Source organism: Salvelinus alpinus, chromosome 2 (genome assembly GCF_045679555.1).
Source record: "Salvelinus alpinus chromosome 2, SLU_Salpinus.1, whole genome shotgun sequence".
Lineage (NCBI taxonomy): Eukaryota > Metazoa > Chordata > Actinopteri > Salmoniformes > Salmonidae > Salvelinus > Salvelinus alpinus.
The window spans coordinates 38399661-38419421 of NC_092087.1; the positions used below are offsets into that span (position 1 = coordinate 38399661).

Genomic DNA, 19761 nt, shown 5'->3' on the forward strand with positions numbered 1-19761 from the left:
TTTCTTAGTATGTGTGTGTTTGTGTGTGTACGTGCGCACGTGTGTACTGCATCTTTGTCTGACATTTGATTTTAATATAACACCCTTTTTCATATGTGTCCCATGCAGTGCGGTGTTCACGTGGACCAACCTACTGGTGGTGGTGGCTGAGCTGTGTGGCTCAGAGCAGGATGCCCTGGACCTGGTGCCCCTGGTCACCAATGTGGTGCTGGAGGAGCACCATCTTATCGTGGGCGTGGTGGTCATCGTGGACCCGGGGGTCATACCCATCAACTCCAGGGGAGAGAAACAGCGCATGCACCTCCGGGACTCCTTCCTGGCTGACCAACTGGACCCCATCTACGTGGCATATAATATGTGAGGGGCCAGGCGGATGGGCTGGGCAGGTCATCGTATGGTGGAAAAGATTACGGCTGTTGGAGTGGGGATTAGGAAGAAATTAGTTTGGACCAACCTGCTCCATAGACAGAAAATGCATGGTACCACAATGGGCAGTAGGATGGGTTGGCTGCACTTTATCGCACTGTATTGACACAGCCCTTTTTGGGGTGCATGTGGTTCAAATCTTAGGTCTTTTGCATTCCAGGTCTGTTGGATTTCAAGGGGCACTGTTGTGTTTTGAGATGTACACTGTATAAAATGGTGTATATATACAGTACCAGTCAAACGTTTGGACACACCTACTTTTTACTATTTTATACATTGTAGAATAATAGTGAAGACATCAAAACTATGAAATAACACATATGGAATCATGTCGTAACCCAAAAAGTGTTAAACAAACCAAAAATATCTTTTAGATTTGAGATTCTTCAAAGTAGCCACCCTTTGCCTTGATGACAGCTTTGCACACTCCGGGCAATGTCTCAACCAGCTTCATGAGGTAGTCATTTGGAATGCATTTCAATTAACAGGTGTCCCTTGTTATTAATTAACAATTAATAACAAGGGACAAATTAACAATTTTTTCCCTTAATGCATTTCAGCCAGTCAGTTGAGTTGTGACAAGGTAGGGGTGGTATACAGAAGATGGCTCTATTTGTAAAAGACCAAGTATGTATTATAGCAAGAACAGCTCAAATAAGCAAAGACAACTGACATTCCATCATTACTTCAAGACATTAATGTTAGTCAATATGGAAAATTGTGCAGTCGCCAAAAACGTCAAGCGCTATGATGAAACTGGCTCTCATGAGTAACCGCCACAGGAAAGGAAGACCCAGAGTTACCTCTGCTGCAGAGGATAAGTTCAATAGAGTTAATTGCACCTCAGATTGCAGCCCAAATAAATGGTTCACAGAGTTCAAGTAACAGACACATCTCAACATCAACTGGAGACTGGGTGAATCAGGACTTCATGGTCGAATTGCTGTAAAGAAACCACTACTAAAGGACACCAATAAGAAGAAGAGACTTGCTTGGGCCAAGAAACACAAGCAATGGACATTAGACCGGTGGAAATGTGTGCTTGGAGATTTTTGGTTCCAACCGCCATGTCTTTGTGAGACGCAGGGTAGGTGAACGGAGGATCTCCACATGTGTGGTTCCCCCGGTGAACTATGGAGGAGGAGATGTAATGGTGTGGGGGTGCTATGCTGGTGACACTGTCTGTGATTTATTTACAATCCAAAGCACACTTAACCAGCATGGCTACCACAGCATTCTGCAGTGATAAGTCATTCCATCTGGTTTGCGCTCATTTGTTTTTCAACAGGACAATGACCCAACACACCTCCAGGCTGTGCAAAGGCTATTTGACCAAGAAGGAGAGTGATGGAGTGCTGCATCAGATGACCTGGCCTCCACAATCACCCGACATCAACCCAGTTGAGATAGTTTGGGATGAGTTGGACCGCAGAGGGAAGGAAACGCAGCCAACAAGTGCTCAGCATATGTGGGAACTCCTTCAAGACTGTTGGAAAAGCATTCCAGGTGAAGCTGATTGAGAGAATGCCATGAGTGTGCAAAGCTGTCATCAAGGCAAAGGGTGGCTACTTTGAAGAATCTCAAATACAAAATATATTTTTATTTGTTTAACACTTTTTTGGTTACTACATGATTCCATATGTGTTATTTCATAGTTTTGATGTCTTCACTATTATTCTACAATGTAGAAAATAGTAAAAATAAAGACAAACCCTTGAATGAGTAGGTGTCTCCAATCTTTTATCTGGCACTGTATATACATACATACACACAGACAAAAGTATGTGGACACCCCTTCAAATTAGTGGATTCAGCTTTTTCAGCCAAACCCATGGCTGACAGGTGTATAAAATCGAGCACACAGTCAGGCAATCTCCATAGAGAAACATTGGCAGTAGAATGGCCTTACTGAAAAGCTCAGTAACTTTCAACATGGCACCGTCAGAGGATGCCACCTTTTCAACAAGTCAGTTCGTCAAATTCGTCAACAGTAAGTGCTGTTATTGTGAATTGGAGACGTCTAGGAGCAACAACGGCTCAGCTGCGAAGTGGTTGGCCACACAAGCTTACAGAACGGGACTGCTGAAACGCGTAGCGCATAAAAAATGTCTGTCCTCGGTTGCAACACTCACTATAGAGTTCCAAACTGTCTCTGGAAGTAACGTTGGGACAAGAACTGTTCGTTCGGAGCTTCATGAAATAGGTTTCCATGGCCGAGCAGCCGCATGCACACAAGCCTAAGATCACCATGCGCAAAGCCAAGCGGTGGCTGGAGTGGTGTAAAGCTCACCTCCATTGGAGTCTAGAGCAGTGGAAACTCGTTCTCTGGAGTGATGAATCACACTTCACCATCTGGCAGTCTGACGGACGATTCTTGGTTTGGCAAATGCCAGGAGAACGCAAGCTGCCCCAATGCATAGTGACAACTGAAGAGTTTGGTGGAGGAATAATGGTTTGGGGCTGTTTTTCATGGTTCGGGCTCGGCCCCTTAGTTCCAGTGAAGGGAAATCTTAACGCTACATCATACAATGACATTATAGATGATTCTATGCTTCCAACTTTGTGGTAACAGTTTGCGGAAGACCCTTTCCTGTTTCAGCATGACAATACCCCTGTGCACAAAGGCGAGGTCCATACAGAAATGGTTTGTGGAGATTGGTGTGGAAGAACTTGACTGGCCTGCACAGAGCCCTGACCTCAACCCCATTGAACACCATTGGGATGAATTGGAACGCCGACTGTGAGCCAGGCCTAATCGTCCAACATCAGTGCCTGACATCACAAATGTTCTTGTGGTTGAATGGAAGCAAGTCCCCGCAGCAATGTTCTAACATCTAGTGGAAAGCCTTCCCAGAAGAGTGGAGGCTGTTATAGCAGCAAAAGGGGGACCAACTCCATATTAATGCCCATGATTTAGGAATGAGATATATATTTATTTTGTGTTATATTTATATATATCCACCCGGACAGAGTCAGTGTCTACACCAAACACAGCTTACAACTGGAAGGGAAGAGAACTCTACTCTCGCCACACCCCCTACGGCCCTCCTGCCCAATCACACAACACCTCAACAGCCAGACTGGCCCTCTATTTGCACAGTGTCAGGGAGTATTAAGGTGCTGAAGTCAATCTTACCTCTCTCCCAACTCCTCCAAGATCCAATCATCTGGAAGGTATTGCGAGGGGCCAAATAGATGAGCACTTCCTGTCTCTGGTGACATAATTTCCTGGGGTTGAGTGATACAGTATGTACATTCATCTTACTCCATTCTTACTGGCTTTCCTCCCCAAGCTTTCCAGGTCTTACCCAGTCCTTGTTTTTTTATTGTTTTTTAAAATGATCTTTAACTTATTCTAAATGCTTGCTTCACCCTGCAGTGACGTATCTGTGCACTTTGAGGCAGGGGTTTATGAAGGATGTGTAAAGGCATGTTAGAACACTAATGAACACACATTAGATAGACCAATCAGAAGCCGTAGAGGAAAGTACGTCAGTCAGTCGTCATTGGCTGTACTTGCATCACAGGTTTATTGCTTGAAAAGGCAAAATAAGAAATGGAATAAATTCTCAACTTTCTTGATTTAAGTTTACTTCTTGCCTTATAAAACTTTGCCCATACATATTTTGTTTTTGTCCATTGCTGTTCTTCCATTTCATAACTGTTTGTGTTATTGGGGTGATAATCCTGATTTGATATCCAAAGGGATGTTTGGAGTAGAACATAGAGGCCATTTACTGTACTGTACCCATCAAGGCCTCTGTATTTTAGATATACTGTATTTCACTGTATAGATATTATTTTAAAATTGTATGTATAAATGTAAAAAAAACAAAAAAACAATTTATCTCTCACCTGATAGTTTTCTGGAAAACTAACCTAGCTGTGAACAGATGGTGGCGAAAGATTATTGTACATAAGATTTTTTTTTAAATGTAATGGTAAAGACTAGTGAATTTAAGATCTTAACACTGATCTTGCACGTGTCTATTTTTGATTATCTAATTATGCACATTCCTCCTGTTCAAGGAGCATATTAATTGTGAGGAATCATTTTTGAGGAATCCAAGTTAACTAGGGATTAGCAGAAAGAAACCAGGTAATAGTGCCAGGAGTTTTCCCTGGTCAAGTCACATCAAGCTCGAAGGATCTTGAAAACCACGCCACCATGAATAAGGTTGTCAGGGATTTGTAGAGTCAGCCATAACTCCTGGGCCCAACCAGAGATTGGTTTGATGTTATGAGCTTGGGGAGAATGATGAAACCAATATAATGACTGTTGTTTTGTGGCATAGTAAAGCAAGCTCTTATTTTTTGTATGAACCACTGATCAATTAGATTGGAGGGTATTTTTCAGTGACTGTCCAAAGCTGAGCGATTGAAGAATGTGAGCAAGAGAATTTGGCAATGCAACATTTTGCATACGAAAAGGACTTTCAGGGCCCCAATTTGCAAAAATAGGACTGTCATATTTAATGTAATTATACATTGGCCACTATCATAGTGGTCAGGTCTGAAAATGTAATCATATTCTACTTTAAATCACTGGAACCTGTTTTTATTTCCCCCTGTAAACTTCAATTGCACACCTGAGCCAATCGTATTGTTGGAATCAAGAAGGTAGTATTTTATTGAAACCGGAGAACAACATCCACCTGTTTAGGTTTTATTATGTTCCTCTCCTCTCCACACACAATGTTTAGCACTCGGGGAGAAAAGTTTATAATTTACTGTAACCTTTAGAAGTTTTCACGTTATTATTATATTGTATGCTCCTTCCTGTCTGTAAGGTTCTAGTGATCCTCAAAATAACATTTTTTATCCTTGCAGTGGTGTAGGAGTCCATGATGAACTATTCATTATTATTGTCTAACATGTCTATGCGTAAATAGTTTGTTGTTTTGTTATTTTCGATCCCCCTCCATCTTAAATATGTGAGAAGTGTGAATGGGGTTTGTCTATATGTAACATTCAGTCATGTTCAACACTACAGCTTAAAAGTTTGTAAAAACTTGTAAAAATATATGAATAAGAACAATATGGGAAGGTTCTGGACCAGAGATGTGTGTGAGTTAAATAATTGTCCCCCTTATGCTGTTCAATCACAATGTTTAGAGCGATGAGAAGTTTACCGTATGATTTAACCCTATCCATTCAGAAAAACTATAGCAGTGACAAGTTATAGCTCCATATCCTACATTTGAATTAAAGTTCCAAGTTCACCATGGAATGTCTGTCTGCATGACACAGAGACCAAGCACACATAGGCATCAGATTCAACCACAAAAGGGATAGTTTTTTTTTGGGGGGGGGGGACATTTCAGGGAACAATAGTTGGCTACTCTGACAACCGAGTGAATAATACTCCCCATGTTGTGTATGTTTGTCCCAGGACTTGCTTGGCATTAATACTAACTGCAATCAATCTACCACTGGGAGGTCAATAAGGGCTTCCTCTTCTCTCTGCTCTCTCTAAAATACTTTTTGACACTATGCAATCAATGGCCGTGCAGTTTAACCCCAATGTTTACACAGCCAGGGGGAAATTCATGTTGCTTATACATTTTGTAATAAATTTACACAAAGAGGACTTCAATTTGACTTGTGGTATTATACATATAGCACTGCACATATATCTTTATCTGAGTTGTTCAATCAATATTTTGTGTATGCACTCTTAGTATGCTGTGTATATCAATTATTTGGTTAATAATAATAATAATGTCAATTAAAGGGGGGCTGATCTTCCTGATTTAGCCTCGGTTTCAATTCTCCTCATTAGGAAATGCGACTGAGAACAAGATTTGGGTTTTGGAGGCTTGCTTTGATGTGGGTGTCTCTTGTGTATGTTCAAACGTGGGAGGCGTTTTTTGCTTTGACTCTGCCAAAACAGTACACAGTTAGTCAGTCAATCACCCTTCTAGATAACTTGACAGTCTAACCAGGTATTGTGTCTGGAAGTAGCATAGACTAGCCAGCAAGCTAGCCAACTTCTTTCTCCAATTAGCTTAAATGGGCTGGTGTGCTACCTTGGCAAAGTTGGTTTCACTTAGGATAGGCTATTTGTGGGGCTAGTTATGGACTGTCAATAAATGACCAAAATGTAAATAGGACAATAATTTCATGTTGCACACCTTTTAGTTGTCTCATTAAATGCTTCAATATTTATATATTAAAGACATGCTCTGGTACTTTGGCAACTAGTAAGTATTTTTCAAACCTCCAGCTTTGGACTGGATGTGTCAATGTGTAGTTCATACATGCATAATCTATGAGCAGAAATACTGTTTTACCTCAATTAGCCACAAAATCTCTGGTTTGAAATCGACTGTTTTCTGGAAGTTGTGCAGTGCCATTTTCCCTACATTTCCCCCCACATAGGCCAGCCCCCTAGCAATTTGAGTTTTAACCAATAAGCTTCAGCCCCTTGCCATTTGTGGGACAGCTTGCAAGAGGCACACACAGTAGAGTGAGAGAGAGCAATGACATGGTGCACTTATGTAGTATCCTACCAATTTCCCGGGGAACACTATTGGCTTATGTGCACTACTGGCTAAAAAGTATACAAAAGTACCAGAGAATCACTTTAATTTGTTAAATTTATAGTTGGTTTGATGTTTTTAAGTCATGGAAATTTGGAGCTATTGACATAAAACAATATTTCCCCATGTACATTGTGTATTTTACTGATGGTCTCTAACTAGCCCCATAGGGATATCGAATTTCAAACCAAATTGACCATGGGCATTTTACAATCAGGTTGCGTGCAGCTGCGCTCCTGCCAGCTGTGGGCATGATTGAAATAAACCCAACCCAAGGAAAACAGTTACGGTACCCTTCATTCCGTGACATACCATTTTTTCCTAATTATCTCGCAAATCTCTGTTTTGGATGAGACTGACTTTTTGACCAAAATTATCATATTTACACTTTATAGTCAATTTTGACAATAGAATAAATGTTCCTAAGGCATATTGATGCCACATATGCCGTTTTCAAAAGGAGTACTTGCTTATTACGTTCAGTTGCTCTTTAAAAACAGGTCATATTCATAGTCAGTCATAGTGATTTAATTGTTTTCTGAATTCATTTAGCTCATTTATTTTTTAAATAAAGACTTGATTATATTATACTACACTTACCCCATTATTTTCACTCATTTCATTTAGTAAATTGGTTATAATTGCTGTTTTATACTGAAATTGCAGAAATGAATTAAAGACTGATTTTACAGCCAATCATTATTTTCAGATTTTTTTCCGAGTTCCTTGAGTTCAAGGACATTACTCATGTGTATGGGTGGGTAACTGGATTTGTTAAAGGTGCTGTCATTTTATTGATCGTTTCAACTATTGAAATATACCCCTTGGTTTTTGAAGAATACAACTAAGAAATACTGTACCTAAAATAGCTTAGTATTACTAAGCTATTTCAGGAAGTTGATGCTATGTATATCCACTGAAGGTGGCCATTTACTACAGATGTGGACATTTTAAGTGCTATTTACAAAACTGTGCATGTGGAATTTGTTTACAGAGGCAGCGACAATGTATCTATTTTATGTCATCATAGTTTTACTATACACACTTTTCCACCAATCACAGTTCTCAAAGGAAGCAATTACGTCATATGTCCTTCCTGGGGCTGCGCGCATCTCCGCCTCCTTCCTTTAAAAACAAATAGAACGTTTTTATTTTTTCATGGTTCTGCGCCGCCCTTTTATTTACCATATTAGCAATTAGCTAGCTAACAACTATTTGTTTTCCCGTGATTTATACGCGCTTTTGTGATAATCAACGCCATCGCTGAGGTCCACGAAGGATTGTAAAGGTAATACAGCTTTTCAATGATTTGACCGTCTGCATATGTGTGCTCCGCTCTAAACGGCACAATGCCATTTTATGGTGTGCTTTGCTAATATAATGGCGCCTGTCGGCTCCCTCTCCTCGTCGAAAGGTAAGTTGCTAATCATGGTTCCCCTTATCGCTGACGTCCGTTGACGCGGGTACTTGCGTGCCAGTGACTGTGTATTACAAAAATTCGCTCATTCATTGAAACAAAATCACATACTAGCCACGCTAGCTAACGTTAGCTAGCTACAAGGCAAATGTTAAGAATAGCTGGCTTGTCCACCAATGTTTAGTTAGCCAGCTAGCTAGTGTTAGTTAGCCAGCTAGCTAGTGTTAGCTGGCTGACGTTACACTGCCTGTTTCGACCAATTAACGTTAGTTAGCAATAGATAAATTAGTAACGTTTGATAATTATCAAAAGTTACTAGGGGTATGTTCGTAAATTCAATCTTGAGTGCCCGAGTGCACTCGTAAATTCAGAGCGTTGTCAGATTGTCCGTTCGTAAATTCAAAAGCGTTTCGCTCTTGGAGCGTTCAGAGTGCACACTGGACGCTCTGGCCGAGGAGTAGGGCTGATCCGAACGTTCTGACCTCACAACAGTAACCACTCTAACGTTGGCTAGACTGCTAGTTACTTCCAGACACGCATGAGAGAACATCTCACTCGCCCAAGCAAAGCTGACTAGGCTGTTTTCATGTTATCCAGAGCGTTGGTGACTAATTGCTGCTGGCAACAATTTAATTACGTTTTTTTGCCGACGTTTACTGACACACCAGCCATATTCAAGGGGTGTTGAGCGTTCGTAAATTCATCAGCTATTCTGCGCTCTGGCACACTCAGACGAGAGTTCTCAAATCGCAGTAGATGGCCAGAGTGAAATTACGAACGCACCCGAATTTACCTAGCTAGTTAGCTTGTATTCAAATAAGAGGACGTTAGCTAAACGCATAATAACTAGCTAGATAACTCCGCTAGCAAACAATGCTTACATATTGTGAACCGGTTTCTTGTGCGGGCTAGCTAGCTAACGACATTGGAATTTGCCTGTTGACCACACGATATGTTGAGCAAGAAAGACAACGCACTTGGCATAAACTTATAGCTAGCAGCACAGGTTAGTGCTGTCAGCCTTGTAACTAATGTAGCTAGCTACTGGTACCTAGTACAGCATTTTCAATCATGTCCTTAGTTTTTATTGATTTATTTTACCTTTATTCAACTAGGCAAGTCAGTTAAGAACAAATTTATTATTTTCAATGACGAAATGACGGTTAACTGCCTTGTCCAGGGGCAGAACGACAGTTTTTTTTTACCTTGGCAGTTTGGGGATTCGATCTTGCAACCTTTCGGTTACTAGTCCAACGCTCTAACCACTAAGCTACCTGAGACCATATCCTTGGTGAGACACTCTCTCATTAGCTAGCTATGTTTTGTTCAATGGATACATATATCCTGGTGGATGTGCATAGTAATTCTAGCTATGACGAATAACATGCTAGTCAATCGTAAAAAAAATAATAGTAATTATATAGGTGTGAGGGATAGGTGACTGTCCTCTATTTCCATGTAGATTCTCAGCCTGTCCAGTCCTTGTCCACCATATCCCTCTATTTACAAAATAGACTTGCCAGAGAGGGCTCTGTCCATTGCCCATACACACCAGTGTCCCATCAGGAAAGTTTACCAGTGGTCTTTAAATTTTTCTGTATATCTGCCTCCGCAGTGACAATGGAAGAGGTGCAGAACAGCAATGGCGCTGAGACACAGACTGTCACCATCCCCACCACCATCACAGCCTCCCAGATCTCCCAGATAGCCCAACAGGTAACAGACTGGCTGATATCAAGAGGTTAATAATGACTCACAGACTTTATGGAAGTAGGGAGTAGGAATGGGAATAATATCACAGACAGCAATGCACTATGCAGGTGAGAACTTTGAGGGCCGTGTAGTGTTACTGTTACAGAGAACATGATGGGTTCATTCTGTGAATAATATCAGCATGATAATGAAGAGGCATAGTTACCAGGGTGTCTACAGGTCCTTTAAGTCTTAAATTCATTTATCTGCCACGTTGCCATTTCCTGGTAGCTAAAATTCTAATAGTTTGCCTATTTTCAGTTTGACAAAACAAGCAAGTATAGTGTAGAGCATCATTGTACCATCTACACAGCTGTGCAATATCTTTTCTATAACCAAAAATATTGTAGTTTCAGCTGTTTGAAGCTGGTGTACAAAACTGAACTTAAAGACGCAAAAATGAAACTTAAGAATGGATGCATAGAAATAGCACACATAGAATAGATCTACCACTTAGACTTGCTTTCAATGAGAATGACAGATCAAAAACACACATTTCTATGTGAATTTGGTCAGGTTGCCCAAAAGGTTACATATTGTCATTTTACTTGTTTCCACCACTCAACAAAAATATAAACAATTGGGTCATTCTTACAACTGATATTTTACCAAAAAATGTACTGAAAATTAATGTAATTTTCTCCCGATTTCCTCATGGATCACTGAGATTAGGATCTGTACTTATCTATTTAATAATAGTTTTTTTTAATCAGATATGTTTTCCCACAATTCTTATTACTGCAACAGTTTTCAAAGTAACAAATAAATCCTTTACAAAAAAATGTTTTAACCTGGCTTGAAAAGGCCGGAGTTAAACAACACTGAAAATAAAAATATTTACAACTAAATTATATTATTTTAAATCAGACTTGTTCCAAATTTGAGCTTTTTAGCCGTTTCGGTAATAAGAAGGCCAAGTGGGGTGAAATGGGTTACTTGAGAATAAGAAACTCATTCTGTAGGCATATAGTAGCATATAATTAATTAAATTAACTCTTCTCAACTAAGGACTACTCTAGATGATGGATCATGGGTGAATAAAAGTTATACTATTTTAAAACTGATAAGTTTGCATTGGGGTTTTGTAACTCAATTTGCTACAGACATGGTTTCACGAGAATCACATGAGAACTCGAGGCGCGCTTTCAAGTTGTTAGAGAGCTATCCACATGTGCGTCTCTGTGTGTGCACATCATGTGCGAGTTGGGCTGTTGCCAGAGGAAAGAAAGGAGAGGGCAAGGTAGCCTATACAACAGTATCTTAAGCTGAGACAATAAACCGGCATTGCCATCCTCTTACCAAAGCAATTTTGCTTGCTTACCCCTCCTGCTGTGTTCCAGTCGAATTGGACTGATTTTACAGGTTTTCTCTCTGAAAAATGTAGTTCATTTAATCTGATTGTCATAAGGTTCCATGACTTTGTCCACACAGGGCATCTGAACACACAAATTACATTTCTGAACATTTTCATAACATTTTGGGTGTCTTATTTAACTTTTGTACACCTGTGGTGTTCCCGGGTTAAAAGTGACTGGTCATTAGAAATGAAGGGGCGAGACTACAATTAGTGTATACAATTGAGTTCAGGCACATGTTCATTCATCAGATGGACACACTTCCTCTCCCAGACCCCCACATGTATGTGTTTGAGCACACACACCTCACTCCCCTTCTTGGCTTCCATGGCAACCCCCACGGGAACCTTTCTCCAATATAATCTTTCCCCCACTGCCAACAGGTGTGGTTCCATTCTCACAAACAATTGCAACATTGTTTCAATAATATATAGAACTTTTCTTGCCGCTCTGGTATATAAAGTTTTTTGAGGCCTTGCTCACAGTTCATTCTGTGGCAGCACGTATCATCTTTGATCATCACACTGGTGAGGAGAGAGTCCTTGTTAAACTTTGGCACAAAGAGTTCTGTGATAAATAGCACTGTTTCATCTGAGTATTTGTTATAGTCAAAATAATCCATACATTTAGCATTCTTTTACTCAAACGAGTTGTATGAGCTCAGGTCAATGAAGCCTACAGGCCATAAATAGCAAATAGAAGTTGTAATGTTCACAAGAACTTAAGTTGATTAAAAAGATCTAATGCAACATTAGTTGATAATATATGGATTATTATGGGTTTATAATCAGTTATAATGGGGTGGTCATTTTGGACCGGGAACACAGAATTAATGAACACAACAGGAGAGTTATGTAATTTCGGTGATTCGGCAACCCAACGTTCCTGCTGATAATTACTTTTTTCGTGGGGGGATTCTAAAACCATTGTTTGGTAAACAGTAATGTGCATTAACCTGCTTCCCACAATAAAAGTATCTGCCCTTTCCCTGTTTTGCTGCCGCCTCTCACTCCTCCCTTTGCACACGGAGTAAAGGGAGAGATCCATTCTGATAAGCGCAAGCATACTGACAGTTAAGCAACATTTCAACATGTAATTCTGGGAAAGACCGTTTTAAAACAACTACTGTTACTGTTGTTAAAAAAGAGTAAAGTCTCAGTGTTATGTGAGTATAACATTTATTTCTCATCTGTCAATATAGAGGAAATGGCAACACTTTGCAAAAGGAGTATGTATACTGAACAAAAATATAAATGCAACATGGAAAGTGTTGGTCCCATGTTTCATGAGCTGAAATAAAAGATCCCAGAAGTGTTTCATACACACACAAAGCTATGAGCCCTTATTGATGTCACCTGTCAAATCCACTTCGATCAGTGTAGATGAAGGGGAGGAGACCGGTTAAAGAAGGATTTTTAAACCTTGAGACATGGATTGTGTATGTTTGCCATTGAGGGTGAATTGACAAGACTGAAGTGCCTTTGAAATGGGTATGGTAGTAGGTGCACCGGTTTGAGTGTGTCAAGAACTTTTGACTTTTTCACGCTCAACAGTTTCCCAAGTGTATCAAGAATGGCCATCCACCAAAAGGATTTCCAGCCAACTTGACACAACTGTGGGAAGCATTGGATTCAACATGGGCCAGCATCCTTGTGTAATGCTTTCGACACCTTGACTCCATGCCCTTTACGAATTTAGCTTTTTTTTAGGGGTGCAACTCAATATTAGGAAGGTGTTTCTATTGTTGTGTATACTTGCTTGTTTTGTCACAAATTGAAATTAGAGGAACTATTAGAATTTTAGCAACCAGGAAATGGCGTAGCAATTTTTGCATAGTGCACCTTTTAAATAAAGTGCAATAAGAAACCATTTGGTCTTGTTTTTATCATGTCTTAGACCTGCCGAAAGGCTTCTGGCAAGGAACACACAGCATGTTCACCTTTTCTGCCCCAGAGTAGCGAACTCTGCAGGATAATGGACTTATAAATGTTGACGGAGGTTTGTAGTCTGTCCACCCTGATCTTTTTTATAGGCTATGTTTTACTTGTCAGACTGCACAAAATCCATTTGCATTTGTTTATTAGGCTATTGTGCAGTCTGACAAGTTAACATTGCCTACAATAATAACTAAATCAACATATGCATTTTGAAAGAGTATTTTTGGCATTATTTTATTAACGAAAGCATAAAGATGCTGATGAAGAAATACAGTACATGCTTTTAAATGTATATAATAAAAGAATATACTGTACTTCTTCACCAGCATCTTTATGCTTTCGTTAATAAAATAATGCTAAAAATACTCTTTCAAAAATGCAGATCCATAACGAATTACTATGGGAATAAATATCCCTGATTTACAGATATTGGAACAAGTTGTCTAATGAAGGCAAACAATTTAGAATCCTCTTATGCTGTAGCCTACTCCTGATTGTCACGTTGTACAGCGCCATATGTTCCATTCCATCTTAACGGAAACCCTGAGGGCTTATTCCCCCCCCCCCCCCTTTTATATTTATTTTTCTCGGAATAGAAACACCATAATATTAATTAAGACAAATTTCTTAATTAATCCCATATACTATGTTATTACAATTTTTTTTATTTTATTATCTGGTAATGCCAATATGGAAGACTCAAATGCTTCTCAAAGATGCCCTCTGGTGGTCAAACTAGCACTAACTTGCATTAACAGAAAAATGGCTGACAATTATATAACGTGCCACAGAATGCTGCAACAGCCCACAAGGCGTGCTGCAGTATGATGCAGCTTTTAGAGGAGGAACCACTGTACAAAACATTGTTGCTCTGTTTCCTGCCTTAACGTGACCTCTGGATACAATACACATTTTGATTCTATATGTATCGGCAGCTAAGTATCGTGAGGACCCTGGCAATACCCAGACACCGCTGTTTTAGTGTTTGTTGTTGCATCAGCCTCTAAAGGTAGTCTCAGCGACAGCAGAATGACTTCGCTCTCACATAGTCACACAGCGTATGTGCACAGGTGCGCTTTACGGTGCTACAAACAGAGGGGAAGGGGAGCCTCGCACTTCAAAGCTCTTAGTAGTTGTGGACATTTACCTGCTACTGCTGTTTGCATCTGCGTCACCTGGCTGAGTAGCTTTAATAGGACAGCAAACCGAATCCAAAGGATGGGACAGTACAGGATTGAATATTCACTCCTGTGTCATTGTTTAATCTGACTGTTTGCAGATGTCTCTGGGGGGCTCTCCTGTGACTGTGGTCCAGCTACCTGGGGGTCAGTTCCAGGTGCAGGGGGTGATCCAGTCGGCCCAGTCGTCTGTCATCCAGTCCCCACAGTTGCAGACTGTTCAGGTAAGAGGTGCTCCTCAACAACCAGGAACTAGGCCTGCGCCCGTATTCACAAAGCATCTCAGAGTAGAAGTGCTGCTATTCTAGGATCAGTTTTACTATAAAGATCATAATGAATAAGATTACGTACACAAGCATTTTGCTACATCCACAATATCTGCTAAATATGTGTATTTGACCAATAAAATTTGATTTTAATCCTAGATCAGCAACCCTACTCTGAGATGCTTTATGAATACTGCCCCTGGACTACAGTGCCTCCGGAGGACATGGAGGTGTCCCCTGTTCTTCTAGCATACTTTAATCGTTGTTAGCCTTTAGCTTACGTTATCTTGCCAAATGGTATTACTGGGGTAAATGTGTGATTTGATGGGCAGGTATCTCTATCGTGTACACTCTAGAACCACCACATTCTGATTTAAGTTAAGGTCCTGGGCAGTGATTCTGATTCCCATGTAAAATAGCTTTTTGAGTGACTAAAACATCACCCATAGTATTTTTCCTGATTTTAAAAATGCTAAAATTGAGAACTGCGTCTTATGTTAAGACCAAAAAACTGCCAGTAAGTCTGAAAAGACCGACCAAGTGGAGAGGAAGATAGTAGGCTGAGTGGCGGGGGACCTCACCTTGACTGACGGTTGGTGTGCCTGTGGACCACAACTGGAGGTGTACCTGTGGATGTATTTCAAGGCTTACCTTCAAACTCAGTGCCTCTTTGCTTGACATCATGGGAAAATCAAAAGAAATCAGCCAATACCTCAGAAAAAAATGTGTAGACCTCCACAAGTCTGGTTCATCCTTGGGAGCAATTTCCAAACACCTGAAGGTACCACGTTCATCTGTACCAACAATAGTACATTTATTTTACATTTACATTTAAGTCATTTAGCAGACGCTCTTATCCAGAGCGACTTACAAATTGGTGCATTCACCTTATGATATCCAGTGGAACAACCACTTTACAATAGTGCATCTAACTCTTTTAAGGGGGGGGGTTAGAAGGATTACTTTATCCTATCCTAGGTATTCCTTAAAGAGGTGGGGTTTCAGGTGTCTCCGGAAGGTGGTGATTGACTCCGCTGACCTGGCGTCGTGAGGGAGTTTGTTCCACCATTGGGGTGCCAGAGCAGCGAACAGTTTTGACTGGGCTGAGCGGGAACTGTACTTCCTCAGAGGTAGGGAGGCGAGCAGGCCAGAGGTGGATGAACGCAGTGCCCTTGTTTGGGTGTAGGGCCTGATCAGAGCCTGAAGGTACGGAGGTGCCGTTCCCCTCACAGCTCCGTAGGCAAGCACCATGGTCTTGTAGCGGATGCGAGCTTCAACTGGAAGCCAGTGGAGAGAGCGGAGGAGCGGGGTGACGTGAGAGAACTTGGGAAAGTTGAACACCAGACGGGCTGCGGCGTTCTGGATGAGTTGTAGGGGTTTAATGGCACAGGCAGGGAGCCCAGCCAACAGCGAGTTGCAGTAATCCAGACGGGAGATGACAAGTGCCTGGATTAGGACCTGCGCCGCTTCCTGCGTGAGGCAGGGTCGTACTCTGCGAATGTTGTAGAGCATGAACCTAGTACATAGTTCATGAACCATGAACCATAGTACGCAAGTATAAACACCTTGGGACCAGCCGTCTGACTGCTCAGGAAGGAGACGTGTTTGGTCTGCTAGAGATGAATGTACTTTGGTGTGAAAAGTGCAAATCAATCCCAGAACAACAGCAAAGGACCTTGTGAAGATGTTCGAGGACGCGGGTACAAAAGTATCTATATCCACAGTAAAACGAGTCCTATATCAACATAACCTGAAAGGCCGCTCCGCAAGGAAGAAGCCAGACTACAGTTTGCAACTGCACATGGGGATAAAGATCGTACTTTTTGGAGAAATGTCCTCTGGTCTGATGAAACAGAAATAGAATTGTTTGGCCACAAAGACCATTGTTATGTTTGGAGGAAAAAGGGGGAGGCTTGCAAGCAGAAGAACACCATCCCAACCGTGAAGCACGGGGGTAGCAGCATCATGTTGTGGGGGTGCTTTGCTGCAGGAGGGACTGGTGCACTTCACAAAATAGATGGCATCATGAGGGGAAATTATGTGGATATATTGAAGCAACATCTCAAGACATCAGTCAGGAAGTTAAAACTTGGTCACAAATGGACAATGATCCCAAGTATACTTCCAAAGTTGTGGCAAAATGGCTTAAGGACAGCAAAGTCAAGGTATTGGAGTGGCCATCAAAAAGCCCTGACCTCAATCCTATAGAAAATGTTTTGGCACAACTGAAAAAGCATGTGCGAGCAAGGAGGCCTACAAACCTGACTCCGTTACTCCAGCTCTGTCAGGAGGAATGGGCCAAAATTCACCCAACTTATTGTGGGAAGCTTGTGGAAGGCTACCCAAAACGTTTGACCCAAGTTAAACAATTTAAAGGCAATGCTACCAAATACTAATTGAGTGTATGTAAACTTCTGACCCACTGGGAATGTGATGAAAGAAATAAAAGCTGAAATAAATCATTGTCTACTATTATTCTGACATTTCACATTCTTAAAATAAAGTGGTGATCCTAACTGACCTAAGACAGGGAATTTTTACTAGGATTTAAATGTCAGGAATTGTGTAAAACAGTTTAAATGTATTTCGCTACGGTGTATATAATCTGTCTGTAAACAATTGTTGGAAAAATGTATTGTGTCATGCACAAAGTAGATGTCCTAACCAACTTGCAAAAACTACAGTTAACAAGAAATTTGTGGAGTGGTTGAAAAACGAGTTTTAATGACTCCAACCTAAGTGTATGTAAACTTCCGACTTCAACTGTGTGTGTAATAATGACATTTACAACAATACTGAATGAACACTTTTTTTTATTTTAACTTAGTACATGAATAAAATCTATTTGGTCTCAAATAAATAATGAAACATGTTCAATTTGGTTTAAATAATGCAAAACAGTGTTGGAGAAGAAAGTAAAAGTGCAATATGTGCCATGTAAAAAAGCTAATGTTTAAGTTCCTTGCTCAGAACTTGAGAACATATATGAAAGCTGGTGGTTCAATATTCCCAATTAAGATGTTTTAGGTTGTAGTTATTATAGGAATTATGATGCGTCGACTATTTCTCTCTTTACCATTTGTATTTCATATACCTTTTGACTATTGGATGTTCTTATAAGCACTTTAGTATTGCAAGCCTAATCTCAGGAGTTGATTATGCTTGAAGTCATAAACTGCGCTGTGCCTCAAGCATTGCTAAGTGCTGCTGGCAAACGCAGTAAAGTTTGAATGAATGCTTACGAGCCTGCTGCTGCCTACCACCGCTCAGACTGCTATATCAAATCATAGACTTAATTATAATAAACACAGAAATATGAGCCTTTGGTCATTAATATGGTAAAATCCGGAAACTATCATTTCGAAAACAAAACGTTTATTCGTTCAGTGAAATACGGAACTGTTACGTATTTTATCGAACTGGTGGCAACCCTAAGTCTAAATATTGCTGTTACATTGCACAACCTTTAATTTTATGTATAATTCTGGCAAATTAGTTCACAGTTCGCAAAGAGCCAGGCGGCCCAAGCTGTTGCATATACCCTGACCTCTACTTGCACTGGAGAGAAGTGACACAATTTCCCTAGTTAATATTGCCTGCTAATATGCAGGTTTAAAAATATATAATTTTGTGTATTGATTTTAAGAAAGGCATTGATGTTTATGGTTAAGTACATTTGTGCAAAGACTGCTTTTTTTCAGCAGTGTGCTTTTGTTAATTCACCCGTTTGGCAAAGTTGAAGTAGGCTGTGATTCGATGATAAATTAACAGGCACCGCATTGATTATATGCAACGCAGGACAAGCTAGTTAACCTAGTAATAACTACACATGGTTGATGATAACTTGTGATTTTGTGAAGATTGATTGTTTTTATTACAAGATAAGTTTAATGTTAGCTAGCAACTTACATTGGCTCCTTGCAGCCACAAGGTCTTTTTGACGCTGCACTCGCGTAACAGGCCGTCAGCCTGCCACACAGTTTCCTCGTGGATGGCAACGTAATCGGCATCCAAAAATGCTGTTTACCGATTTTGTTATGAAAACTTGAAGTCGTCTCTAATTAATTGGCCATGCCGATTTTTAATCGGTCGACCACTAGTCTCAACCCCGCCCTGTGCAATTGGGTCCTGGACTTTCTGACGGGCCGCCCCCAGGTGGTGAAGGTAGGAAACGACATCTTCGCTGACCCTCAACACTGGGGCCTCACAAGGGTGTGTGCTCAGCCCCCTCCTGTACTCCCACGACTGCGTGGCCATGCACACCTCCAACTCAGTCATCAAGTTTGCAGATGACACAACAGTAGTGGGCTTGATTACTAACAACGACAAGGCGGCCTACAGGGACAAGGTGAGGGCACTCGGGTGTGTGGTGTCAGGAAAACAACCTGTCACTCAACGTCAACAAAACAAAGTAGATGATTGTGGACTTCAGGAAACAGCAGAGGGAGCACTCCCCAAACCACATCGATGGGACAGTAGTGGAGAAGGTGGAAAGTTTTAAGTTCCTCGGCGTACATATCACGGACAACAAATGGTCCACCCACACAGTGTGGTGAAGAAGGCGCAACAGCGTCTCTTCAACCTCAGGAGGCTGAAGAAATTTAGCTTGTCACCTAAAAGTTTGTCGGGTTTTTACAGATGCACAATCGAGAGCATCCTGTCGGGCTGTATCACCGGCGGGTACGGCAACTGCACCACCCTCAACCGCAAGGCTCTCCAGAGGGTGGTGGAGTCTGCACAACGCATCACCAGGGGAAAACTGCCCTCCAGGACACCTACAGCACCCGTTGTCACAGGAAGGCCAAAAAATCATCAAGGACAACAACCACCCGAGCCACTACCTGTTCACCCCTCTACCATCCAGAAGGCGAGGTCAGTACAGGTGCAT

The 19761-nt window shown here is 41.1% G+C and overlaps 2 protein-coding genes across 8 annotated transcripts in view; both read left to right on the forward strand.

The window, feature by feature from the left end:
• LOC139560226 (disco-interacting protein 2 homolog B-A-like) overlaps window positions 1-6183 on the forward strand; it is an 87645-nt gene extending 81462 nt beyond the window's left edge. For both annotated transcript variants that reach the window (XM_071376806.1, XM_071376813.1), the window contains one exon: window positions 109-6183. In XM_071376806.1, the coding sequence (XP_071232907.1) occupies window positions 109-361 (253 nt within the window). In that variant the 3' untranslated portion in view covers window positions 362-6183. The remainder of the gene's footprint in view (window positions 1-108) is intronic.
• Window positions 6184-8044: 1861 nt separating this feature from the next.
• LOC139542896 (cyclic AMP-dependent transcription factor ATF-1-like) overlaps window positions 8045-19761 on the forward strand; it is a 28111-nt gene continuing 16394 nt past the window's right edge. For 2 of the 6 annotated variants that reach the window (XM_071348877.1, XM_071348894.1), the window contains exons 1-3: window positions 8045-8256; window positions 10001-10101; window positions 14709-14831. In XM_071348877.1, the coding sequence (XP_071204978.1) occupies window positions 10006-10101; window positions 14709-14831 (219 nt within the window). In that variant the 5' untranslated portion in view covers window positions 8045-8256; window positions 10001-10005. Of the gene's footprint in view, window positions 8257-8279; window positions 8383-9555; window positions 9677-10000; window positions 10102-14708; window positions 14832-19761 lie in introns of those variants that run through there. The other 4 variants (XM_071348859.1, XM_071348868.1, XM_071348885.1 and 1 more) reach the window with 4 other exon arrangements.